General features: G+C 52.0%; 3 protein-coding genes across 9 annotated transcripts; 2 read left to right on the forward strand and 1 right to left on the reverse strand.

Moving 5' to 3' along the window:
- The first annotated feature begins 227 nt into the window (after window positions 1-227).
- On the forward strand, window positions 228-16,563 carry CTNS (cystinosin, lysosomal cystine transporter). Of its 7 annotated transcripts, none has more exons than XM_037491479.2 (12): window positions 228-344; window positions 1,449-1,741; window positions 2,813-2,889; window positions 7,073-7,151; window positions 8,281-8,365; window positions 11,119-11,222; window positions 11,342-11,473; window positions 12,611-12,710; window positions 12,800-12,919; window positions 13,937-14,107; window positions 15,680-15,797; window positions 16,028-16,563. In XM_037491479.2, exons 3-12 carry the CDS (start codon window positions 2,832-2,834, stop codon window positions 16,159-16,161), a joined length of 1,101 nt encoding a protein of 366 aa, XP_037347376.1. In that variant the 5' UTR covers window positions 228-344; window positions 1,449-1,741; window positions 2,813-2,831; the 3' UTR covers window positions 16,162-16,563. The 7 variants fall into 7 exon arrangements, with proteins under 7 accessions (XP_037347376.1, XP_037347377.1, XP_037347378.1 ...); XM_037491480.2 differs by having other exon boundaries at window positions 1,484-1,741; XM_037491481.2 differs by having other exon boundaries at window positions 1,609-1,741.
- A 1,849-nt stretch (window positions 16,564-18,412) lies between these two features.
- Window positions 18,413-22,903, reverse strand: TAX1BP3 (Tax1 binding protein 3). Its single transcript, XM_037491485.2, has 4 exons — window positions 22,773-22,903; window positions 20,117-20,236; window positions 19,654-19,731; window positions 18,413-19,337 (listed from the first exon to the last, which is right to left on the reverse strand). Exons 1-4 carry the CDS (start codon window positions 22,809-22,811, stop codon window positions 19,200-19,202), a joined length of 375 nt encoding a protein of 124 aa, XP_037347382.1. The 5' UTR covers window positions 22,812-22,903; the 3' UTR covers window positions 18,413-19,199.
- A 156-nt stretch (window positions 22,904-23,059) lies between these two features.
- EMC6 (ER membrane protein complex subunit 6) lies at window positions 23,060-23,896 on the forward strand. The gene is made up of 2 exons (XM_037493944.1): window positions 23,060-23,167; window positions 23,344-23,896. Exon 2 carries the CDS (start codon window positions 23,382-23,384, stop codon window positions 23,712-23,714), a length of 333 nt encoding a protein of 110 aa, XP_037349841.1. The 5' UTR covers window positions 23,060-23,167; window positions 23,344-23,381; the 3' UTR covers window positions 23,715-23,896.
- The last annotated feature ends 1,288 nt before the right edge of the window (window positions 23,897-25,184 follow it).

Raw genomic sequence — 25,184 nt, forward strand, 5'->3', positions numbered from 1 at the left:
GACGAACTCACCACAGTAGCTCTAGGGTTCGCAACAGGCGCGCGGGACTCGAGCGCCTCTCTCCCTTGAAGTGGGTTAATCGTCCCTCACCCCCGAACCCCCTTGCCTGCCCAGGCGCCCTCCGCTGCGCGCCGACCCCGCCCAACCGCGCCGCTAAGGCGCAGGAAAACTACAGCCCCCAGAGCGCATTGCGCGGAGTTATGCACTAGGCGGAGCACGTGGTTCGGTCAGGTGACTTATGCCCCGCTGGCACTAAAAGTCTAGCCGGTGTGGGGGCGCTGGTGCAGTTAGAAGCTGCTCCTGCCTCCCGTGTGGGTCGGTCCCCTGAGCCTAAGAGGATCCAGGTGAGAACTGCCATGACCCCAACAGCCTCCCTCCCGAGTCCCCAGGCGAAACCCTTGAGGTCCAGAGACTGGCACAGTAAGCCTGTCGGGCAGCCTGCGCGCATCCATCCCCCGCAATCGCGGGGATTCCACCCCCTGGCACTTGCCCCGGCCTTGAGAAAATGGATAGTCCCCAGGTAGGTGGTGAGCCGAAGCAGGGGACACGGTACTGCCGAGGTGGGACGGGTGCAGGTCCGAGCCCCCTTCCCCGCCTTCTGCTTAGTGGCCGCTTGAGTCTGGGTGGCAGAGTTTGCACATTGGTTTGTAGGGGAACTCCTGTTCTCGGACCAAGAGCCAGGCTGGGCTGGGGTGGGGCTGGCCCGGAGGAGACCCTGCCATCGTGGGCTTTCAGGCTGGAGAAAAGGAGGACAATTCAGCGCTGCCTTTTTCAATTGTGGTGAAGAAAATAGCATGTTTTGTGAGCGCTTACTAGGTGTCCTTGGCAACAGTGGTAATTACTTTACCTCGTTTCTTAATCTTTTTTCTTATCATCTCCCTACCACCACAGGATTTTTAATACTTTAATAAACTCTGTTTATGTACTGTGACCCTTTGGAGGACCACAAGCCTTGCTTTACATTTCATCTCATTTAAGCCCTTTCAGGTAGTTCTTACTGTCCCTGTTTTCACAGTAAGAAATTGAAGCTTAAGGAGGTTAAGTAGCACCCAAAGTCGTACAGCTAATAAACAGGGACTTCAGATTCAAACCTGTACAGTATGTCTCGAGGGCACACATTTTTTGCCACTAACTGTGTTACTTCTCCAAGAGAGGGAGACTCAGGGAGTTCCAGGTGGTAGAATGGTTGACAGAATGAACTCAGATACCTGATAGAGAGGAGCTGCTTGGGAAACCCCTGGCCCCGGGTTGCTCCTGGGAGGGAGTTAAGAACTGGAAACTCCTTGAAGCAGGTGGCATCTGAGTGAGTACACAGGAAGAAGGCATGCCACACAGAGCCTGTTGTGGTGAGTTCTCAGCTTCAGTCATGTAGCTGTCACAAACACTAGCTGTAGTGTATAATTATCAGTCTGATCCTTTTCTAACATTTTAATCACCTTATCTCTCAGTGTCTTTCTAGCTGCCCTGATGTCTTTACTCCCAGGTATCTCAGTCTTTGGGGCTGGATGACTTTTATTGACCAAGTGTTCGAGTTCCTCAGTCTACATTCCATTCCTATGGAATGAGAGAGAAGCCAGTTGGGCCTGATTCTGCATCTGATTTCACCAGGAAAGCCCAAACTCTGCCCTGGGGAACAAACTTGAGGAAACAGGCAGATATGAGGAGCAAACAGTGACAAGAACCAGCAGGAAGCCTGAGGTCACTGCATAGACACAAGAGAGCAATTCCCCAGAGAGTCAAGGTACAGAAGGTGGAGGACACAGAGCACAGGGATACATATGGGCATGCTTCACAGAGGGGACCAGAAAGTGGGTAGATTGGTGCCAGATGATAAGAAAGCTCCTGGGACAAGGCCTGATGGATCAGTGGGAACTGCAGCAGAGAAACCCCTGGAGAAGCTGAGGGCTGGGGGGGGGGGGGGGGGGGGGGGGGGGGGGGGGGATGAGGTGGGAAAAGGGTAGAGGCAGAATTCAGACAGGCTGGAGCAATCCGGGAAAATTCTTTAGGGAGGAACTCTCCAACTCCTTGAGGCCTTTTGGGGAAATTGAAACCACAATGGGAATAGGGGTGTTTCCACACAGACCCCTCCTAACTCCCCCACTGTTTGTAGGACTCCCGGAGGCTGCCAGCAGTGGGAGGGCCTGCTTACTGTGCTTTGAGGTAGCATCTGGGGAAATCCACGCTGACCTGCTGCATCTTGACCCAAGCCATGTGTTGGGCTTATGGGTTCGCAGCAGCCCAATTCTCACCAAAGTCGTGAATTGCTCCAGAGTCAGTGGGGCTTGTCCTCACAGGATCCCCATTGTGAGTGATCCCTGCCAGTCCTTTGACAATCATGAAATAAGTCTCAATCAAGGGTTAGTTGGTGGCATTAGCGCTGACTCATCCCAAGTCAGGAAATGAAATTAATTTCCTTAAGGTTGATAGGTTCATGAAGTCAGTTATCTGGCCACAGTTTTAATAACTTTGAAAAAAAGAACCACTAGCCATAAAACTGTATTCTTTCTTTCTGTTAGCTAGGACTTAAGAGGCTGTTAAAGAGGGAACAATTCAGTGTTTGTCCACTTCCTCAGAATGGGAGCTTACCCAACACATTGGCCTCTCTGAGCCTGTTTCCCCATATAGCAAAGATAGATAAGTGCTCCCTGGGGTCCCCATCTCCAAGGTGGTGATGCAGATCCTGTGAGGTCACAGGTATGAAGTGAAAGTCCTTTATGAACTGCCCGTGCCGTGGTTCTAGGGTGGCACATTGTCCTCTCGGGGATAAGCTGATCCAACTTTAACTTGATCTTCTTGCTGTTTTTCTCCCTAGTTCTTTGAAATTGAGGAACATGATAAGAAGGTGGCTGATTTTTATCCTTTTCTCCCTGAAGCTCATAGAGAAATGTGGTAAGTTTAGAAATGGCCATCAACTTTGTAGAGGGAAATGATGCTTGAAATAGTCTGACCTTGTGACCAAGGATTTGGGACTGTCCAGACAGCATATACCTGCCTTCCCCAAGCGGCCATGGGGTTGGTGGGGAGACTCAGGTGTGGAGTCCAGGAGTTTTACAAGGAGCCAGATGTTTACACAAACAGTTGGCCTTCTGCCCCAGGATCCCTATTAGCGTTTTTTCATTACTATCTTTCCTCCCATCTGTGGCACTTCAACAGTCTGGAACAATATTTATAAAGAACGGCATTTGTAGACCTCACACCTGCAGAAACAGGTGAGGTGGCAGGCACAGACACCTGAGGAGTCTTCCCAACACCCACTAATAAGACGAGAAAAATCTTTTTAGAGACAAAGCAGGACTAGGGGCCTCACAGAACACGGGCTCGTTGTCAGAAAAACACATCTGGGATTGCACCTCCATGGGACCTTGACCCTCAACTGGGCTCTCAGAAGCCTAAGTCATTCTAGCAATTTTCCTACCGCCCTAAGCACTTCTGAAATTCCTTAGACGAAAAGCCATGTTTAGCACTCCTATTATGCCAGGCCCATTATTTTGGTCATTGACTTGGCTATTGTCAAAAATCAAACACGTCTTAAAATCCCTGACTAAAGACTTTAAATGAGCCTTGTACAAACAAGGAAGCCTCCCAAGAAATCCTGTGTGGTGTCTATCCCATTACACTTATCTGGCCTTGTGAATCTCTGAGAAAACAATGACCATCTGATCACTCTTCCAGGCTTGTTAAACATTCATTTATGGTATGATGCAGCTACACCTTGTGGATGAACAGTTTCTGAGAAAGGAAAAATCCTTTGGACCATAGAAACCAGTGTTTGTCAATACGAATTCCAGAGGCTCACTCAGCCCTGCTGGGTCACATCGTAGAAGGAGGACCCAAGTGTGCAAGCACACATATGCACATGAGCTTGCTTTGAAAAGGCTAAGTTAGTAACACTCCCTGCCCTAGGAAAGGAAGAGCACATCCAGCCACCAGTGCCTGAGTTAGATTGAGGGGAAACTTAGGTCCAGAGAGGGCAGAAGTCATCTCCAAACCCACACAACCAGGAAACAACAAAGATGAAACCTGCATCCTTGCTCCATTTTGTCACTTTACCTCTTTTCCTGGATATCGTTATGAAAGAATACTGGAAACTTCCCTACAGTCAAGTAACAGGAATTTGCATTCTGCATGCCTGTCTTCCCTTTGCTTTGGGATTATAGCTGTGAGGCATGGCCTTTAGAGTCTTCTGCCTCTGACTTCTTTGGGTGGAATCTTGAGATGCTGCAAGAACCAGGACTTTGGACCATCAGGCCTACCTTTGAATCCTGCCTCTGCCATTTTTGAGCCATGGAGGCAGATGCTTCCCTCTTAGCATTCTCCGTCTCCTTAATCTGAACCAGGAATCCTAATACCCACCTCTCACTGTGTAATAACCAGAGAATGAGGGTTAACAGCATAGCAGAGTGACTGGCATGGGGTGGGGGGCACAGAGGGAAGTGCCAGTAAGTATTAGTTGTAAAACCAGGCTCTCCTCAGAGGAAATGGGGTGGTCTCATTAAGGCTCATTTGGCATTTCCGATGTGGTGTCCAAAGCTTCCTACCCCAGGAAAAATTTTATTTATTTTTTTTATTTTTTTTGAAAGATTTATTTATGCATATAAGAACTGGGGTACAGGGAAGAGGTGTGGGGGAGGGGTGAGAGGATTCACCAGAAACAGAGTGGGGAACAGAACAGGCAGAGTGACCAAAGTACACTGCTGAGGGGAGCAGCAGGCAAGTCAGGAGAGGTCTGCTGCGCCATATGGGTTGCTCCCTGGTTGGTCGGGGATCGAACTTGTGCTGCAGAGGCTACGGACAGCTTCATAGTTTGCGTCTTAACTCATTGCGCCACCAGGGAGGCCCCCAGGAAAAATTTTAAATGTGCTCTGCTGGGATATGATACCAGCTTCCTAACTGCCTCCCACTATGGACTGAAAAATGTATGGCAGTTTTTACTCAATAAGAACAGTCAGCGGCAATCACGTAGCACTTGGGCCATGCAAGCAGTGTGGCACAAACGTCACACTTAATCTTCACAGGGACCCTGTGAAAAGGCGTTCAGTGCAAGTCTCCCCATTTTGTAGCAATGAAACAGAAACCCAGGGTGGTTAAGGGCCTTGCCCGTGGTCACAGAGCTGGGAAGTGAGAGAGCCAGATGGAAGCCTGTGACTTTATTTTTTTTTTTTTTTAATAGAGGCATGCTTTATTTATTTGTTTGCTGGTTTGTTTGTTTGTTTTGTTTATACAAGCACTGGGTACAGTCAGAAGCGCGGGAGGGTGAGAGAATTCACCAGAGCCAGAGTGGGGAGCAGAGCAGGCAGAAGGACCAAAGTACACTGCTGAGGGGAGCAGCGGGCGGCAGGAGAGGTCTGCACGCCATGTGGGACCCTCCTCCGGTGGCCGGGGAGCAGCCGGGCATCGAACCGGCACCGCAGAGGCCGCGGGCAGCTTCGCAACCCAGCGCTCAACCGCTGCGCCACCGGGGAGGCCCTGGAAGCCTGTGACTTTAAAGCCCAGTCCCTCAGCTGCTGAGCGCTGCCTCAATAAATGAGGGGGAAGTAAACATTCCCTGAAAGTTCACAGCCTCCTCTCTCAAAATGCAAAGACTGGACAAGCAAAGGCTAGGTGGACCTCCCACTCACCGTGACCACATTCCCAGCAGGGACCCAGGGGTGTGGGTGACTGCTGGACATCACACTTTGTATCCCTGTCCTAGGCAGAGTCTAGGCAAGTCTTTCTTATCTGTGTGATAGGTAGAAAGTAATTGCAGGGACTGAAGTACCCCCACCCTAACTATGTAAGCCCAGAACAAAGCCCCGGACAGTGTTGTGAGAAAAGAAGGGACAGAGTTGGCAGGCCAGGCCAGGGAGTCAGAAGGACCCAGCCAGGTGGGGGCCAGAGACCTGGGAAGGTGGAGTCTCACCTTGAAGACTTGCAGATGCTGGGGACAGAACCTGAGTCTGCATTCATGCATGCAGGACTAACATGGAGAAGGCTGTGCTGATAGAGTCTGACAAGCCCCAGGGAGAGTAAGTCAGGCCTAGGAGGGCAAGTTGCAGACTGGCTGATTCCCTTGGAGGAAATGAGCTCACTGCCTCTGGAGGTGGCCAGGCAGAGGAGGAGAAACTACTAGGTAGTAGTATTGAGAAGGGGAATCACTGAAGTTGAATTAGGGCACTTCTAAGTGGGGCACCTGCTTTGCTCTTGTGGGCCTCTTCCCACCCACCTAGATTCTTGATCACACCCTAGGCTGTGCATTACCCTGAAGGCCTGGAGGTAAGGCAAGCAGGTGGACTAGGGCTCTGAGCACACCTGGCAGTGGGGGCGAGGGTGGGGGCTGCCCAAAGAATAGAGGAGGAGGTCAGAGAGAGACTCAATTATGTTCTGTGGCCAAGTACCTCTGAGGTGTTTAGCCTCCCAAACCCGCCTCCTCCCTCACTTCAGAGGCCTGTTTGGCTTGTCCTAAGTTAATACCTACTGCTGAGAAGAAATTCCTGATAGTGAAACAATATGTGTCATTCATCATCCTTTACCCAGTCCCCAGCACAGCCAGCCCCACGACAGGGCTATGTGTATAGACTGGGCTAGGTTAGTGCGGGATTCCAAAGGAGCTTCTTTAGAATCAGGTTGCTGGGCCCATCCATCTCTCAGCACAGGAAGGGGCTGGGCACTTTCTGCAGGGCCATTTTTGCTCTACAAAGGAGACCCCTGTGCTTTCACATCTGCAAATTCCAATCCCAGATGATGGCTTGAAGTCCTTTGTGACAGTTCTTGGGCTCCATGGTTCTATTACTGTCTCTGGCTAACTCAGCCACAGGCCCTCAGAGTCCATCGTTGTGGGGGAGGAGGAAGCTACAGTGTTTCCTGCCAGGCCTGTGTCTCAGCTGCAAGAAGGGAAAGGGCAGAATGAGAACTCAGGTTGTCAATTCCATCTCTTAGCCTCTGAAAACCTCCACACCTTCAACTAGAAGACAAGAGGCTATCCTGAGTCAGAGCTCACGAGTTCAGGTGTCAGGGACCCTCATCTCAGTTTCTCCTCATATGGGCCTAAGGTCGCTGACCTAATGACTCACATCATTGATTTGGGTCCTTCCAGAGTCCACAGTCGCCCTCACTGTTCCTTCCACTGTGAAGCTGGAAAATGGAAGTTCAACCAACATCAGCATCGCTCTCCAGTAAGTTTCCGGGCCCAGCTGTGTTTTCCCACTGCTCATATTTCAAGTGATACTCTTGCCTCCACTTTAAGACAAGCCACAGGCACAGAGGTGCTATCGCTGGGCTGTAGACCAGGCCCCCAATACCCAAGACTCTCTCCCTGCAACCATTGAATCCTTGTTTCCTTCTGGGGACAGGGGTGGGAGGGAGGAGTAAGGCTGCTCCCCAGAGACTTGAGCCTTTTCCCAGCAAAGAAAAATATTTGAGAAGAACCCCGAAGGTCAGGGGGCAAGATGCTAGGCCTCTCACCAGCACTTCTTGCTTTTCCAGAAGCAAAAGTTGACTGCATCAGTGCTCGCATTCACGAGATAGTCATGCTTTGCCTCATCTGAGTGTTTCTTATTGATGCTGCTGGTTCAAGCATGAGGGTACTGACCTAGATCAAGCAGTGCCAAGGAGTCTACCTCTTCTGTGATCTTAGCTGCTTCCCCTTATTCCTGCCTCCCAGCCTTGAAGATTTGCCAAGATGAAGATCTGGAACTCTGTTTTTTTTTCCTCTTTACCTTCCCTTTTTCTCCTCTCTTCTGAGAGGTCAGATCTCAAACCCCACCAAGATTTCCAAGCAGAACTGCATTCCATTCCCGGATCTGGCCATCAACACCTTGCACTTCAACATCTTGGAAATCTGACATGTCACCCTCTCCCCACAATTCTCTCCTTGCCAGAATCCTGGAGTGACTTTCCACTGCCTTTCAAGTTAACTCCAGGCCTTGAAAGCCAGACTTAAGACCCCCATGAGCTGCTTCCAGTCAGACACACCTCTTGGCTTTCAGGGGCCACACTATTACTTTCCTTAGGGAAGCCTTTCCCACCCAGCAGATGTCATGGCCCTACCACCCTCTGGACATCACTCTTTGCATTCACGGCCAGTTTCCCACCTCGTGTTCCCATCCCCTCCCTCATGGCAATCATGGTAAAGACAAAAAACCCCTAAGGAGCAGGGACCCAACCTCTCTACCCCACAGGGCCAAGCACATAGTGCTTCCTAACCTTAGTGGCTTGAAAAATGACAGGTCAGATCCTCCCAGAAGTGCAGAGGCCAGTTGAGATATCATTGCCTAGCCAGTAATCAGACTCTTCTCTCCACAGGCATCCATTAAACGAAACCTTGGTGATCACTTTTGAAGTCACATTTCGTTCAAAAAATGTTACTATCCTCGAGCTCCCTGATGAAGTGAGTGATGAATCTTACCCGATGGGTAGAGAACTGCTGGATAACACATTTTAGTTAAGTGCTTTTGGAAATAGGCCACTATTTTTATATAGTGGCAGCTCCAGCCTCCTCATTCTAGAAATCTCTAATTTTGTCTTTGTTGGTCTCTGAGTATGGGCATTTTGTGCCTTGTGAATGGAATTAGGAAGGTGAAGATAAGAAATCTGAGGCAAGAATGGTTCTGGGAATATAAAAGAAGTCCTTAAGATAGTTTTTTAAGATCTGCTTCTCAGAGGCTGTCCATGGACCCGCAGCTTTGTCCCTAGTTATAAGCCTTCTAGAAATACAGGATCCTGGGCCCCAGCCCAGAACTACTGACTCGAAGTCTGCTTGTGAGCAAGACCCCCTGTGATTTGAGTCCATATTAAAGTTTTTGAAGAAACACTATTCTGAGATTCCGCTGGTGAATCTCCAAACTCCCCTGCCAGTGGCTGTCTGTACAATAGCCACAGCTACTTATCACCTCTCCACGCTTATCTGCTAATCTATACTCTGCAGTCCACCTTATAAAAAAATGAGCCAACTACTAGATTTAATCAACTACATTAAAAAATAAATCAGAGTGTAAAGTAGGGTTTTAAAACAAAACCAGACAATGTGAATGCACACCTGGAGCGGCGGTTAATTGACAGTCACGCTGCAGGTCGCTAGACCCTGTGTGGTGGCAGGAATGGGACACCAGTGGGCCCTGCAAGCAGACAGCGTCCAAGCTTAAGCAGGCGGCACGTCTACTTAAAAAGACCTTGTCTGAGAGGACAGTCTCATCAGGGAATGCCATACCTTCTGAGAGCGGCCATGTCTCACAACTTCCCTCTCCACACCCTCCTTCCCAGCCCGGAGGCCTGCTGCAGGGTAAGAAAAGCCATTGGTTCTCACTGCAGGTTCTGACACTCAGCACTCTGGGGTCTGGCTTGATTTTCACATTAAACTTAGACTGAGGAGTGGATGTTAATCATTTAGTTTGGGGTCAGACATCTAAGTGAAAATACCACCTTTTTAAAATAAGTTAAAGTTGGGTGTAGTGGTAAGCCAAGAAAAATGCTGGTCTGTACAACTCTTAGTGCATAAGTGCCAGCACAAATGTCAACTCCATGGTGTTGGTCAGAACAGCGGTTTCCCTTAGGGGTCAGTTGTGGCTGGTATAGGACAGGGCTTCTGGGGTGCTGGATAGGCTCCATTTCTTGATTTGGATGCTGAATACACTGTTCTGAATATAGGCTCCAGCTCAATCTCTTTTTTTTTTTAATGTAACGGTGGGAGCCAGATCAGGGCGACATAACATGGGCACCAACCCACTTTTCCAGGCTGTGTCTCCATTCCCTCCCCTTCCAGCTCTTAACGACTCCCCTACCACCTGTGCCTTTGGAAGCCCCTGGATAAAACCTGGGGTCCAGGCATCTGGGAACCTGACCTGTGGGCTTGTGTGAGGTACTCCACCCCCATGCATTGCAGTTTCCTCATTTGCAGATCTAGGTTAATAATGTCAACTTGGTGGGGTTGTGAGGATTAAAGCAGTAACAAATATAAAATCTCTAGCTTCATAGCAAGCACTCAGTAAAAGACAGTAGTATTTTTGCTGTGGACCTAAAAGTGGTCTGCAAAGTAAAGCTGAAAAAAAAGGATAGTTATGATTTCGTTCTGCCTTATAGCAAGGTACATGATTTCTGATTGGTCAGTTTTCTTCCTGCCTAGTTTCAGGAGTGACTGAGTCATCACTACAAATATGCAAATGGCAAGGTCCAAAAAAATCTGTCAAAAATCAGGAAAAAAAATGAGCCAAGTGTATTTTTACCCTTGTCATGAAAAAGTAACTTGTAAGATGTAAACTGTAAGTTGGACTCTGGGCTTTGTAGCAGCCACTAACTCCATTTCAGTTGTTCTGCCTAAGTCCCCTGGTTTCTGGTGCAAAAAGTAAAGGCAGAAGCTTCAGGGGCCTTCATAAATAAGCCACTGAAACCCAGGGAGCCCCATCCTCAGTGCCTGCGATACACAGCTGCAGGGGGTGAGTACAGCATCAGCCAGGGAACAAGGGGTACGGTGTGGCTCAGTAAAGGGAACATCTCTCCCTGCCACCCAGGGAATTTGAGAGTATCCGAAGGAATAATGAGATCTGATGTTGCAGGAAGGCCTCCAAGTACTGTTTCTTGGAGCAGAGCTTTAGATAAATATTGGGTAGAAATGCAGGGAGGATGTTCTCCCTGCCAGGCATCTGGTGTGTCCCTCTTCTGTTTAGTCACTTGGCCGCCAGGCTGCCCATCCCACTGAGCATATTGAGGAGCCTTCCCACACTGAGGGAAGTAGAGGTCATGGTAGAGGTCATGGTGCAGTAGCAAGCCCTTCGCAGCTCGCTGTGAATCAGGATCGGAACCATAAGCTTTATGGACAGTTTGTCATTTGTGGCACCCCTGTAGACCCTTGTGTTATCCCCTTTTACAGATGAGAGACTGTGAGCCAAGCTTGAATAACTGCCCAGGATGGCTAGTGAGAGGAAGAGTGCCATCCCACCTTCCCTCAGAGCTAAGCCAGGGGAGAGCCTGAGGGCAGGGCCATTGTCATCCAGTTGGTCCATCCTCCCTCCTGTCTGTGAGCAAGCTCCTGGAAGGCAGGGACCATGAGTGATCTGTCCCTCCGTGCCCCAGTGCAGCCAGGAGCTGGATGCTCGCTGAGGTCCCAATAGCTACGTGGCACTGCATCCAATTCCATTTCCCTAACAGGTTGTGGTGCCTCCTGGAATGATAAATTCCTCTTTTCAAGTGACATCTCGAAATGTTGGACAAGTTACTGTTTACCTCCATGGAAATCATTCCAACCAGACCAGGTAGGCCGGCCAGGGCCCAACTGGGCCTTAATTGACAAGAAGGGAGGCAGTGCTGGGCTCGTGGGGGTTTCCTCCAGAAAGCCAGCCTCAGCTCACCCCATTCCCCAAATTCCTTTCAGCTCTAGGATAATCTTCTTGGTGGCCCACAGTAACCTCATTAGCATCATAAACCAGGTGATTGGCTGGATCTACTTTGTGGCCTGGTCCGTCTCCTTCTACCCTCAGGTGATCAAGAACTGGAGGCGGAAAAGGTAACCCCCTGAACTTGTGTGCAGATCCACACAGGCCAGTGAGGCAGCATTCCAGCAAGGCTGTAGGGCCGTGAGTTCAGGCTCCCGCCTCTGCTCTGCTCCTCTCCTGCCCTTTCTAGAAAGTTGTCTCATGTGAAAACTCTTAGAGCCCTGGTCTGCTGGCTATTTGGTCTCGTTTTTTATTTTATTTTTTGGAGATTGTTCTTATTACTCATTGTAAAGATTTTATTTATTTATGTGTAGAAGAACTGGGTGTAGGACATAGGTGGGGGATGAGAGGATTCACCGGAGACAGAGTGGGGAGCAGAACATGCAGATCTACTGAAATACACTGCTGAGGGGTGCAGCGGGCAAAGCAGGAAAGGTCTGCAGTACCATGTGGTTTAGCTCCCAGGCCAGGTAGTAAAAGCGCTGAGACTTAAGCCCTAGGCCACCAGGGAGGCCTCCTATTTGGTCTCTTGCCACCTTGAGCCCGTCCCTGTGAAAGCAACAAAACAGGGCTTCTCAGTAAAGTTGGAAAAGGGCTGGGGTGGGGGGAAATCCGTTGTTAACTGGTTGGCCCAACTCCTCTCCTGTGGGTTGGCAAGCTCCTGGAATCCAGTCCCCAGGGAGTTAGTGTCCAGCCATGCCACATGGCCAGAGTTGGACCCTTCGACCATGGACATTGAGTGGTCCCTCCTTGATTTAAGACAAAGTGGGCCTGGGTCATCATGCAGCAACGACATAGCCTCCCTGCGATCACCCCAACAATCCAGAGTTCTTGTGGGCTGCTGAGCTGGGAGCCAGGGAGGGAGATGCTTCCTCTCTGCAGGAGGTCTCCAGACTTCCAGGACTTGACAAGGCAGGAGAGGTCTTAGGAGGAAGGGAAGGGAAGGGAAAGGGAGGGATGGAAGGAGAGGGGAGGGAAGGGGGGTAGGGAAGGGGAAGGAAGGGAGGGGAAGGGAGGGGATGGCTCAGAAGGGTGGAGTTAGGCAGTTTCCATTGTGGTCTAGAGAGAGACTGAGGGACAGTGCTCTCCTTGGCAGAGCTAGGGCCTCCTTGTGTGCTGGAGGTCCGGTCCTGTTTCCTTCCATCCCCCCAGAGTCTCTGGCCTCAAACCCTGCTCTGCTTTGCCTCTCTGCCTCCCCCACCCCACAGTGTCGTTGGCTTGAGCTTTGACTTTGTGGCCCTGAACCTGACAGGCTTCGTCGCCTACAGCGTGTTCAACATCGGCCTCTTCTGGGTCCCCTACATCCAGGTATGGCGCTGTGCCCCCCACCACAGCCCAGCCCAAGCTGTTCAGCTTGACCACTATTCACCCCCAGCTTCTCCCCACATCCCAAACAGGAGCAGTTTCTCCTCCAGCACCCCAATGGAGTGAACCCCGTGGACAGTAATGACGTCTTCTTCAGCCTGCATGCGGTCGCCCTCACCCTGGTTGTCCTAGTACAGTGCTTGCTGTATGAGGTGAGACATGAGCCTGGTCGCTGCCCCACCATGCACACTCCCGCCAACACCCACCACCACACGCCATTCACACCTGCTGTCTTACAGAAGACAGAAACCCTCAGGAAGGAGAGGTGTTCATTCACTCAGCTCCTGACCACTGCAGCTCAGAGAACAGGCCAGGCCCCATTCTGGGCACAGTGAACACCCCATAAGCCCAAGTCTTTAGGCTCCCCAGGTCTGGGGTGAGGGACACGAAAGCAGTGACAACCCAGCAGACTGAGAGCTGTGTGGAGGGGAGAGCACAGGCAACCCAGAGGCCCTACCCCAGCAGGAAGGACAGGTGGTGGTCATTGAGGAAGTAGGGCTTAGCTGCGGTCCTAGGATGAATGCCATTCCCATGGCAATGGAGAAGAGGGCTAGGGTGGGCTCCCCCAGCTGGGGGACAGAACACTGAAGGCCCGGAGTGGAGGGTGGCAGTTGAGAGGAATGGTGAGCAGATAGGTATAGTCTGGGTTCAGGATGCCAGAGGGGAGAGGGTTCACAAGGGATCTGGAGGGCCAGGCTGAGGCATCAACTCAGCTGTGTTGCTGGAGGACCGGCAGCATTTTAGTGGGTAGGCTCCATAGGGTTGTTTCAGGGGATCCCTGACATGCACATTTGCTTTCACTTCCCAATGGGCACACCACTTCCCTCAGGTTGTTCCCTTTACACATGTAAGGCCAGCCAGAGGCTGCCTGGCCCCCCACCTTCAAGAACTTTCTAGGTTTTCTTGCCCCCTTTGTCTTGGAGTGTAGGTGAAGGGCTGGGGAACAGATTCCAGGGACCGTCAGGCTCCACCTGGGTCAGATGGAGCCTGGGCTGGGAGAAGGGGGCAGGCTTCCAGCATATTAAGTTTCTGTCCCCAGCACCCTTTGCTCCAGGTGGTTTCTGAAAAGCCAGTAGTGGAAGGAGTGTGGCTGGTACAGGTGGTGCTGAGCTCTCTGTGCCCTACGCTGTCTACTTCCCCTCCCTTCCCTCTCTCCACCTTGTCCTCAGCGAGGTAACCAGCGCGTTTCGAGGCCTGCCATCGCCTTCCTGGTGCTCTCGTGGCTCCTCGCCCTCATCGCCATGATTGTGGCCGCAGTCGGGGTGACCACTTGGCTGCAGTTTCTCTTCTGCTTCTCCTACATCAAGCTTGCGGTGACGCTGGTCAAGTATTTTCCACAGGTACTTTCAAGGCCTGTCTGCCTTTTCACATGGTGGTTAGCATGAGGGTCTAGAGCTCCACCCACTGGCCCTGCTCCTGTGGAATAGCTTCTGGCTGTTCAAGACTAGAGTGGAAATTTGCAATGGAAGCCACGAGCCCAGCAGAGCAGGGCTGGTCAGCAAGCCCGCCCCTTCCCTGGACCAGGAATCACACAGGGAGTCAATGAAGACCTCTGGGAGTCAGGAGTTAGTTACACAGTGCACACCCCTCATCCGAGGCATTCCTGATGACTTGTCCAGCCCCCCGTTTAACTGAGGTTCCAGACGAACAGCCGCAGGACACTTGGGAAAGATTAGCTAGGGGGAGGAGGCCCTCCAAGGCAACCTCCACTCCCCAACTGGAGGTGGTTTCCTCAGCGGGCCCATCGAAGGTCCTCTTAATGGACCCTGAGCACCTCCCTTAAGTACTCAGATCCCAGGATTTCAGCTGGGACACATTATCCCTCATTGCCTAATTGACTGGGCCAGGGTCGGGTGTGAAATGGCTGCCACCTGCAGACTCACCCATAAATGTAGGGCCTCGTTGAACTCACCCAGTTCTCAATGGAGAACCCCCTTTTCAGCCCCCAGCACCGGAGGCTTAGTTCCGTCCCTCAGAAAGAAGAGTGTTATGGTCAGAGTCAAGGCTAGTCTCCTGGAAGGTACAGAAATGGAGGGAGGCCCTTAAAGGGGAACAGGACTTAATTCTGTGGCCAAAGAGGCATTCTGTATTGGGGGCAGCCTGCACAAAGGAGCAGACAGGCAGAAAAGCATGGGAGGCAGTGAGGAGACCTTGGTGACTGAGCAGTGTTGCAGCTCAGAAGGTAGGGCCAGGCCCCAGAAGGGGGCTTGCGAAGGAAGTCTGGAGGGAAATGGGCCTCCATTCCTGAGCATGGGAAGGCTTGGGCCTGGGAAACCTGCAAGGCAGGAGCCCCCGCTGAGATGTTTGGAATCACCCAAGACTGGAGAGATGGCAGCAATTATGGAAGAGGTGGGAGGACAAAGAAGGGGACTCAATTGGTGGCTGATGGGGAGAAGACCTCTACTGAGGCCAAACCCCCTCCTGGCTGGTACTAGGGACTGGTACCACCAGTCACACAGGGCGCTGGTGTTGAAGGATGTGGGGCCCTTCAACAAGCAAGGAGAGGGACACAATTTCCATGGTGGCCTGGGATTCCCAGCTGGTGCTCATAAGCACATATCAAGCCAGGCTGAGTTTGGGGGGGAATTCTTCATTGAAGGTGAGAAGAAAAACCAGAGTTGCTGGCAAGCCAGGATGGAGCTCTGTACCAGCACAGGGAGGAGTGACCTCCCCCACCCTCTACCTGACTTGTCAAGGGTTGAGATGGGAGGAGGGCTCTACAGGCTGTGCATGCAGATGAGACCCTGGGACCCGCCCAAACTGCTCCTCTTGCCAGGGCTTGCTAGAGCCCAAAGGTCAATGTGTTCCTTGGAGCCAAGTCCCAGAACACACAAGTAGGAGGAATTAGAGCTGCTCTTGTTTGGAGTGGCAGTCACAAGGCCTCTCACCACCTCCCCTGTCTGTCTGAACAGGCCTACATGAACTTTCGCTACAAAAGCACTGAGGGCTGGAGCATTGGCAACGTGCTTCTGGACTTCATTGGGGGCAGCTTCAGCCTCCTCCAGATGTTCCTCCAGTCCTACAACAATGGTGAGTCATCCAGCAGGCTGCTGCCACCCAGAGGCACAGGGGTGGGGGGCAGGCTTCCTGAGACACAAACATTCCCATCCACTCCACCCCCACCCCAAGGGGAGACTCACCCATGGGCCTTTGCAGCTGGAGGATCTATGGGTTCCTGGGGTAGATGACCCTACCCCAGCACCCCACCTGCTCCAGCTGCTTCAACAACTGCCAATTCTTTCCCCTCTGGCTGTTAACAGACCAGTGGACACTGATCTTCGGAGACCCAACCAAGTTTGGACTCGGCATCTTCTCCATCTTTTTCGATATTGTCTTCTTCATCCAGCACTTCTGCTTGTACAGGAAGAAACCAGGGTATGAGCAAATGAACTAGTACCCAGAGATGCAGTATAAATGGACAGAGGCCCTGTGCCCTGGTGGGGAAGGCTGCACCAGGAAGGCTGGAGAAGTGGCCAGAGCGCGTGGTATGCCACAATGGAGAAGCGCTCTCTTCCTCAGGACCTAACGCCTTAAACATATACAGGCCTGCCTTCTTTCAGGACTCTCCCTGGCCGGGAAGGACCCCCCCCCCCACTCCCCTGTGCAACAGACACCTGACTCTGATCCAAGATTAAAAGCCAGACTGCTGGCAGCTCCTCCCAGCCTCCCCAGAAGTCTTAGCCCTTCCTGGGCCCTTCCGGCCAGACCTGTGGCCCTCCTGCAACTTGATGCCACATCTCTATTTTCTTTAAGGCTTTAAGGCAGCACGCACAGATTCTGAGAACCATCCCAGGCAGGACTGGGCACTGAGCTTGGAACCGAAGGCCTTACCCTAAGCAACCAGTATTTCTGGGAGCAGCTTGAAGGACTGACCTTGCAGCTGGGAGAGCCAAGGAACACTGCTGTGTTCCCAGAGACCAAGCAGCCAGGTGCTGTGGCCAATGGACTCAGAGGTGCTGGTGCTGGTGGTGGGTGCTAGACTTGGGGTCCCTACTCTGAAGGCCACATTCTCTAAGCACTCACATTCTGGACCCTCACTCATCTCTGTAACTCAGCTTTCATGTCTGCAAGCACAGGGAGCCTTGCCAGGAAGTGGTGTAGACAGTATTTCTGGACTTGAGGTGCTCAACAGATGGGGTCTGAGTAAGACAAGCCCAACACTCTCTACAACTCACACTAACCCCTTCTGGGTGTCTTGGAAGGAAGTGGCTTACTTTCCTTACTTGCCTTCTGCCTACCTCAACTTTGCCAGAGTCAGGGGCCTAAGTGAGTCCCTTCAGCTGCGTACACGCATTTGTATACACACACGTACTTACACACTCAGTCCGTGCCTTGGAGGCCTGTCAGACTTGCCACAGGGGAGAGCAACTCCCCTGGAGGAGTGGGCAGGCTGCCTCACCAGCCCCCTACCCGTGTCTTAAGTTTTTGGCTGTTAGGAGCCTCAAATGAGGACCTCAGACCACCTTCCACAATCCTCACAGGCCTAACCCTGCCTGGTCCCAAGCCCCTTTCCGCCCCACCCAAAGCAGTTGTCTTCCCCACGCAGGAGGGCACGTCCCAGGATGTGCCTTGTACAAGCCAAGTTTCAGCTTCTTTTGACTTCTTTAGATTAGTGTGCAGGGCCTATAACCTCAATTAAATCTTGATTTGTTTCCTTTCTACACAAACTCAGCATTTTCAGATGCAGGAGGGAAGTGTGATGGCCTCAGCGCCGAAGCTGTGGGGCTTAGGGAAGCGGCCTTCCTTCCTTACGTGGCGTAATGAAATGCGTGGCCTTGTGAGGTTCACTCTCTGGAGGGGGGCTACGTGCCAACCCAGCACGTCATCAGGCAGCTCTGATGGGCAGGGCCAGGGGCCTGCCTGCCTGCTCAGGGCCAGGTAGCAGGTTTCTGCATTGCAAAGACACGCCACTCAAGTTGTGGTTGTGAGCACGGGTTGGGTCAGGTCTTTAAGGGCATGCCAACACTGGGAAGGGGGAGTGTCTTATTTCCAGATTCTTCCATAACCATATTTAACAAGTTATCAAACAATTTAGGATCTTGTTTCTCTAAAGCAGAGACTGAAGCCTCGCCAAGCCCACAGACCTGTTTTACTGCGGCCACTCAGTACTACTGGGTGACACACTTTGAAAAAATAGGAGATCTCAAAAATCTGATGTGAAAATTTAAGGAATCTGATTTGGCAGTGCCAGCTGGGTCCACAGTGGCAACAATTTCCAGAAAGAGCTGTGCAGCCAGCACTGCCCTTCAGTGCCCTCCAGGTGCCCTTCAGTGCTCCAGTGCCTCCAGCTCACCCCATCTTGTCAAATCACAACCTCTGGGAACTTTTGGGGTTGTATCCCTGGCTGTGATAAACTGAATGTTCTTAAGAGTGGGTGTCTTTCCCGTGAATGTCTTGGTGTTCACGAGTCTCCTGCAAGTCGAAGCTAGGTTACACAAGGGAAGCTGGGGGCTTATGCCCCAATTCCAGTGAAGTTACTCCCAGACATTCCCACAGATGTGGCTTTCCCACAGCATCCTGTGCCTGGGGAATGCTGGGCTCCGTCCTGAGTGGCGGGGGCCAAGCCGGCAGGCAGTACCACCCGTGCTCTCTCAAGCCCACACCCACCCAGCCCTACCCCACGCCGGGGGTGAATTCCAGCACTACTTATTGAGCACAAGAGATCTCTACCATCATGGAAGTAAGGCTTTTTTTACTTGTTTGTGAATTAGTAAACTAAATACAAAGTAGAATTAGCAAATAGTAAGATAAAAACACTTTATATCAAAGTTGTGATTACAAAAATACAAAAGTTAAACCCACAGGTCTAGAGGAACATGGCAGTCCTGACAACTGCCCTGAAATGTCAGCCTCCAACCTCATCTAAATCCTGGATACAGGTGAGCCCTGGGGGACCAGCACCCCTGGGAAGAGAGGGGGTTTGATGGAGTAGACGGCGAGCCTGCCCGGCTTCCATCTGGGTGGGCCTTCGTAGTGGTCTGGCAGTGTGTTGTGTTGAGTCCCCTCTGGGCAATGCGGGGAAAAGCATAGGCCATGGGCACTGCGGGGCCAGGGCAAAGTGTGGGGCCAGATGGCCTCACCAGGTATTTTCCAGCTTTCCAGCTCTCAGGAAGTGGGGCCTCCCAATGGCCTGGACACTGCTGTGGTCAGGTAACGGGGTATGAGGGTCAAGCCTGTGGTCACTACAGACAGTACAGCTCCACTCTAGGCCTGTTGTTTCCAGTCTTTAGTATCCAAGGGAAAGAGCTGGTCCCAGAGCCTCAAGCCAGTAGTAGGAGAGGGGGAGAAAGGCTAGGTCAGGCCCCAGGGATCAGCTCTTGCCCTTCAGAGCTGGGGCCAGAACTCAGCAGAAGCCAGGATGAGGAACAGACAGCGTGGAGTGTGTCACTGTACAAAGAGGCGGCAGGAACGAGCTGGGGACCGCCTGGGCTGCTAGGACAGCATGGACTGCTGCACGGCCTTCTGCAGCGACTGCCGTGTCACTAGCAGGCGCACTACCTCCTCCGAGCGCTTGGTGAGCCGCTTCCGGGCCTGGTCATGTGTGACCATGGTCATGTCCCAGCCATTCACCTGGCCCAGGGGGAAAAGAGCCCATCTCAGCTCTCTGCCCTCCTGAATATGGAAGCACAACAGAGCTGCCTGGGTCATCCAAACAGACCCCCCCAAGCTGATGTCAGCTGGCTGGCGGGGGCATCAGGCACCACAGTTGAGAGACACAGGAGAAACCCTGCTTCCTCTGAGAGTAACATCAGTATGCCCTCCAGAATAGATTCAGTGATACCCCCAGGTGCTCCCAGGAGTGAGGGGCAACCCCCAACCCTGAAGTGCTTCAGGTCAGAAGCCCTTGTGACCCAAGCCTATGTTCCTCCTCTGGGACACCTGTTACCTGCATGATCTTATCTCCAATCTGCAGCCCAGCAATTTCAGCAGGGCCTCCTTCCGATACCCGTGTGACGTAAATGCCCTGGAAAAAGACAGTCCTGAGTCATCAACCTGGCCCCCTTAACCGCAAAGCAAAGCCCAACCTGCCATATTCCCAGTCACCCTTCTGTCTCTGTACCCAGCCTCCCCTAGCACAGGCTGTGTTGAGAGAGCCAAGAAGAAAAGTAGGAGGCTCCAGCTCCTGATGCTAGCTGCATCACAGATACTGTCTGAGCAGAACTTCTTAGGGCTAGGAGGTCTAGTCCTACCTCCACCCCTACCTATTCCCACCAGAAATTTCTTGGACCTCCTTAGGATTATTTGAAAGAGATGAGACCTGTTTCTTCCACCAAGACTCAGGAAGCAGAGGTGTGACATCTCAAGCCTTTGTGCCCTGTGGAGAAGTCCCAAGACCCAGATCCCCTCACCTTGTCTGTCTTATCTTCGGAGAAAGGATTCTGGGAGGGATCCTGATCAATTCCACCTCCAATGCTGAAGCCCAGAATTAAGTTCTCACCTTGCCGTAGCTTGTGAATTTCAACTCTTTGCTGGCAAAGAAAAAAAGAGTTGGGAATTGGTGGGTATGTAAAAAGTGAAGCTGGTCTGTCCCCAGTGGCAGCCTCAAGCCATTGGGCCAGCTCAGCCATGCCAAGGGTGTGGCTGCCATAGATGGGGGCCATGTCCCAGGGGAGATACTACACAGGGTAAGAGAGAGCAGGCCCTGAAAAAAAAAAAAAACCCACTCATACCTTGCTGAGGCAGCTCAGATTGCTGAGCTAGCCCTGTTATGGGCAATTAGGATATGCTCAGGGAAAGCAAAGAAGATCAAACTTGCACAGGGAAGAGAAGAGCTGTCCTGGCCAAGGTAACAGGAACAGAGATTTAAAGGTGCCATGGATACATGTTCTTTAGGCCAAGAGTACACAGTGCAACAGTCCCGGCCCTGTACCATGAGCAGTGTTTGGAGGCAAGGGAGAGCCCTAGGGCTCTGCCACAATGGGACTGGTGCCCCACTGTGCCAGGCTCTTTTTCAAAGTCCTCAGCAGGCACCCTTCCAGTCTTCAGATGCTGGGAACCAGGCCAGATCACTCTACCCCAAAGGTTGAGTTTCAACAAGTAGGAAGAAAAAAGCAAAAGGTGACCTAATTTGAACCCGAGAAGCTTCACAAAGAGGGATCATTTATACCAGGTCTTGGGGGGATGACCAGGAGTTTAGCCACCGGACCATGGTCAGGTTTGATGCTGGAGAGACCACTGAGGCAGACAATAAAGGAACAGATGTTTCACAGAGGTAGGATGTGGAGACCAAAGAGGTAGTCGTGTGGAGACATGACTACTTGGAAAGTGAGATCAACAGACAGGAGCACTCATGGCAGAGAGGAGTCAAGGGGCGCACCCAGTGTCCCGGCCCGGCAGAATACAACCATCTCTCCTGCAGGAACCCTGGAGGAGAAGCATGTTGAGTGCCAGGAGCCAGCCAGGCAAATGTTGGGAAGGCAGGTAGACCTATGGTGCCAGAGTTGAGGAGAGGCCAAAATGACTTAACATTCTCAGTCAACTACATGGGGAATGTGGGGGCAATGACTAGGGAGGAAGCCTCCCCATCCCATCCCCAATCCAAAACACTAGAGGGAGAGGCCAGACCCATGTTCAGACACGTTCCTAGTATTAGAAGAATTGGGAGGTCATAGACCTACAGTGATGATCTATAGAACAGCCATGAAATGAGACAAGGGAAGCAGGAGCTGGACCCCTGGGGTCCATTGGATCTAGCTCCTCAGGCTCCAAAGTGTGAGCTCCTCCAGGCCTCCTCCACCCCCTCAACACACACCCCCCCTTCCAGTATCTTAGCCTCACCCTCAAGGTCAATATTGGCCCTTGGGCTGTGAGACAAGGCCCAGTCACTGACTTGTCAGGCAGGGTACCACCCACTCTGGCCTTTCACCTGCACCCTTTATTTTCTAGATAAGAAGTAAACCTGGTTTCTTTCCTCTGGGGCAGCTAGTGATCTGGAAAAGCCAGGCTGGTGCATCTAGGGTGAATTTAGGACAGCTGTCAGCAGGCCCAGCAATGTTTCCCCCTCGTGAGCTGGTGTTCTGTGCTCACCCTCACATGTCATCTTTATCACCACACAAGCTCCCATCTGAGACACTGAGGCCAGCCCCATGGCCCCAGAGCTGGGCCTGCCACCTGACCCACTGCCTGCCTGGCAGGCATTTCTTCTCATAGACCCGTATCCTTCCTGAGGGCTTCTGCTAAGGCAACCAGACTACTCTCTGGGACCCAGTATACACCCCTCCACCAGAGGTGGCCTCTGGTCCCCATCCAACTGTGGCATCAACGCCTGGGTCTAATGTCCCTGCCTCCCTCTGCCTATTTTAATAGCGCCTAGCATCCAAGCCAAGCCAAGGGGAGAGGCAAGAACCTGAGCTGACCCTAGCTCCTAGTCTCCTCAGGCCCTGAGAGTCAGGAGAAGCTGAAACTTTGCCCCGGCTAGGTTTTCAGAGTAAGTTCGGTGCGCAATCTAATCAGCTGCACGAGCCATCACTCTGGACCGGGTGGGCCAAGGGGGCAACAGTGAACAGGAGGAGTAAGGGGCTGCTAGGCAGGCCCTGGCTACTAAGCTCCCTGAATCTCCCTTTGGGCGGCGGCACCGGCTGGAGCAGAGGAAGCACTTCCTCATTCCAGAGGCTGCGAGTCACCGAGGCCGGGGCCGGCGCCCGCCCCCCGCGGCTGCCCAGCTGGGAACACAGGCCAGGAAGGGGGCGCTTTCCCAGCCTCCCACAGCTGGGCCTTCCTCCTCCGTGCTCGGCCGCGGCTGTATGGAAGGAGTCCAGCAAGGCAGCGAAAGTGCGCAGGGTCTGGCCACGATCCAGACTCACAGGCGCTCTGGGGCGCACCCATCTGTTTCACGGCTGGAGGAGACCGCGGTCCCGCTCCAGCAGCGCGGGGACCGGAGCCCTGGACGCCAGTCTGCCAGAGCGCCGGGGTCGAGGTTTGGTCAACCTGCTCGGGGTGTCAGTTTGCCGCTCTGCAAAGTGGGGGCAAGTCAAGAGGAGGAGGAGCCCGCACGAGCGCACTCACCACCACGGCGGTGACCGGCTGGCCCGGGATGTAGGACATCTCGCCCCAATCTGGTAACCAAGCACCGCTCAGCGAAGCCGGCAGCGAAAATGCCCCCGGCCGCGCCCTCCCAGGTTAACAAAGGCAGTCCGGCCCGGAACGCCCCCTAATGAATAATTAATAATTCCTGGCCAATCACCGGCCGGAGCGCTTTCGGAAGTCCCACCGCGTGTGTAGAAAAACGGGCGGGAGTCCTCGAGGCGCCATGGCGCATGCGCTAGAGGGTGGAGGCGCGGGGTTGGCGCATGCGCAGCCCGGGCCCTCCCAGCAGCCTCCGGCACAAGATGGCGCCGCGGGAATCTCTACCTCTGACTGTCTGAGGGAAGAGCAAGTGACTGTCCGCCGCCTTGTTCCAGGTAACTGGGCGGGGAATGCAGGCGTGCCGCTGCCCTCCCAACGGCCCGAGCCCTCAGCCTTCTCAGTGTCTGGCGAACCTGAACTGGTGCGAGGTCTCGAAGGCCCAGGGGGAGGGGTAGCGTGAACCCAGTTCTTCAGGCTCCAGGCGCCACTTGTAACTTGGTTTTTTCCGTAGCTGCGTGAGAAAGCAGAGGCTGAGCCCGGGCGGGTGCGATGGCAGCTGTGGTGGCCAAGCGGGAAGGGCCGCCGTTCATCAGCGAGGCAGCTGTGCGAGGCAACGCCGCCGTCCTGGATTATTGCCGGACCTCGGTGTCAGCGCTGTCCGGGGCCACGGCCGGCATCCTCGGCCTCACCGGCCTTTACGGCTTCATCTTCTACCTGCTTGCCTCCATCCTGCTCTCCCTGCTCTTAATTTTCAAGGCGGGAAGGAGGTGGAACAAATATTTTAAGTCACGAAGACCTCTTTTTACAGGAGGTCTCATCGGAGGCCTCTTCACCTACGTCCTGTTCTGGACATTTCTCTACGGCATGGTGCACGTCTACTGAAATGGGGGCAGAGGTGACTTTTTATAAAAAACAGATTGGGAGGACTGATGCCAGAATTTAACACCGGGTAGACTTAGTTTTTAAATTGTTGAGTTCGCTGCTTGTTCTGTAACGTTATAAATAATTTCTATCTGAAGACGAAGAACCTGTAATATTCTTCAGATTAAATGAAGCGTGAGACACTTTGTGGAGTTTTTTCCTGCCTTACCTCTCATTTGCCATGGGTGCAGATTCTCCAGGTTTTAATTCCTGGAGAGCTGAAACTGGGTCTCAAAGCCATCTGTAATTTTCTTGCATTTGCGCATAGGCCACCTAGAGAGAGAGGCTGCTAAGGCCTAAATAAAAAATTTTACATCTGAAGAACTAATTGGTTAATATTCTGTGTTCCCTACATGCCAGGCATTGTGCCTTGTACCTTTTATACCCCTTGTCTTATTCTAATAATATTCTTATGGTGTAGATCAGATTATTATCCCTCACTGATGGACCTGAGGCTCAGGGAATTTAAATACCTCTTGTAGAGGAGGCATTAGCTGGGAAGAGGCAGAGCCAGAATTGCTTAATCCTTGTTGTGTATTGGGTGAGTGTATCTTTTCAAAACCCTGCCTTTCCTCCCACTAACGACTTCTTTCAGGTATGAATGGTGCCATTTCCATTCTGTTTCCCTAGTTACAACTAGCTGTGTTTTTCACTAAAAAGGAATGAATTCAAGCCCTTTTTTCTAGGATATGTCTGATGTCAACTAAACAGACTGTTTGGATGCTTCAGCTAAACTTTTGACTTGTCTCTCTATAACCTAATGTGTGATCACTTGCCCAGAGGGTTATCTTAGAATAAACTGCATATATATTGAGAAATAAACTGATTAGTTCTAGCAATGAACATGTTGCTTATAGAATTTGCACTCTAACTGGGAAGATAGAATCCTCTAATTTCACAAATACTTAAATTATGGTCCGTGCTGTGAAGAGAATACTTGGAAAGCCCAACCATAGCCCAGGTTGGGGGTGGGGTGAAGGAACATTTCTTTGAAGAAGTAACACTTGAGACCCAAAGACTGTTGTGGGGATGGGCATTACTTGCAAAAAAGTGCATGTGTGAAGAGTTGGCAGGAAGGAGATTGGCCTGTATCTGGAGACTAAAAAGAGGCCATAAGGTAGACCTGGACTGGCTCACGGAGGATGGGAACTTTGGCCTTGATCCTAAGAGCAGCTGGGGAAAGCCTTTGGAAATTTAATCTGGAGCTATGTGATCAGACTTGGGTTTTTTTAAAGTAATCTGTTTTAGATCAGAAGGGGATCTGGAATTCACATCCCCTTTTGGGTTCTGAACCTTATGTTTGCACAGGAAACCAAGCAGCCAGCTGAAGCTACAGCTCACCTCCTTCTCCCAGTGATCTCCTCAGAACCCTTTCTTTAACGGCCACTAAAGATGCTCACATTCTTGGTTTGCACACTTTCCCCATCCCCA

This window comes from Talpa occidentalis, unplaced genomic scaffold, assembly GCF_014898055.3.
Source record: "Talpa occidentalis isolate TD23 unplaced genomic scaffold, MPIMG_talOcc4v2.1 talOcc4.7, whole genome shotgun sequence".
NCBI lineage: Eukaryota > Metazoa > Chordata > Mammalia > Eulipotyphla > Talpidae > Talpa > Talpa occidentalis.

Excerpts from the sequence above, each read along its gene's own strand:
- CTNS (XM_037491477.2), top strand. The coding sequence starts at position 357 with ATGACCCCAACAGCCTCCCTCCCGAGTCCCCAGGCGAAACCCTTGAGG. Across the intron at positions 8,366-11,118 it reads TCCTCGAGCTCCCTGATGAA|GTTGTGGTGCCTCCTGGAAT; the intron begins GTGAGTGATGAA and ends TTTCCCTAACAG. Across the intron at positions 12,711-12,799 it reads TCTGGGTCCCCTACATCCAG|GAGCAGTTTCTCCTCCAGCA; the intron begins GTATGGCGCTGT and ends CATCCCAAACAG.
- EMC6 (XM_037493944.1), top strand. The coding sequence starts at position 23,382 with ATGGCAGCTGTGGTGGCCAAGCGGGAAGGGCCGCCGTTCATCAGCGAG.
- TAX1BP3 (XM_037491485.2), bottom strand. The coding sequence starts at position 22,811 with ATGTCCTACATCCCGGGCCAGCCGGTCACCGCCGTGGTG. Across the intron at positions 20,237-22,772 it reads AGCCGGTCACCGCCGTGGTG|CAAAGAGTTGAAATTCACAA; the intron begins GTGAGTGCGCTC and ends TTTCTTTGCCAG. Across the intron at positions 19,732-20,116 it reads CCGAAGATAAGACAGACAAG|GGCATTTACGTCACACGGGT; the intron begins GTGAGGGGATCT and ends GTCTTTTTCCAG.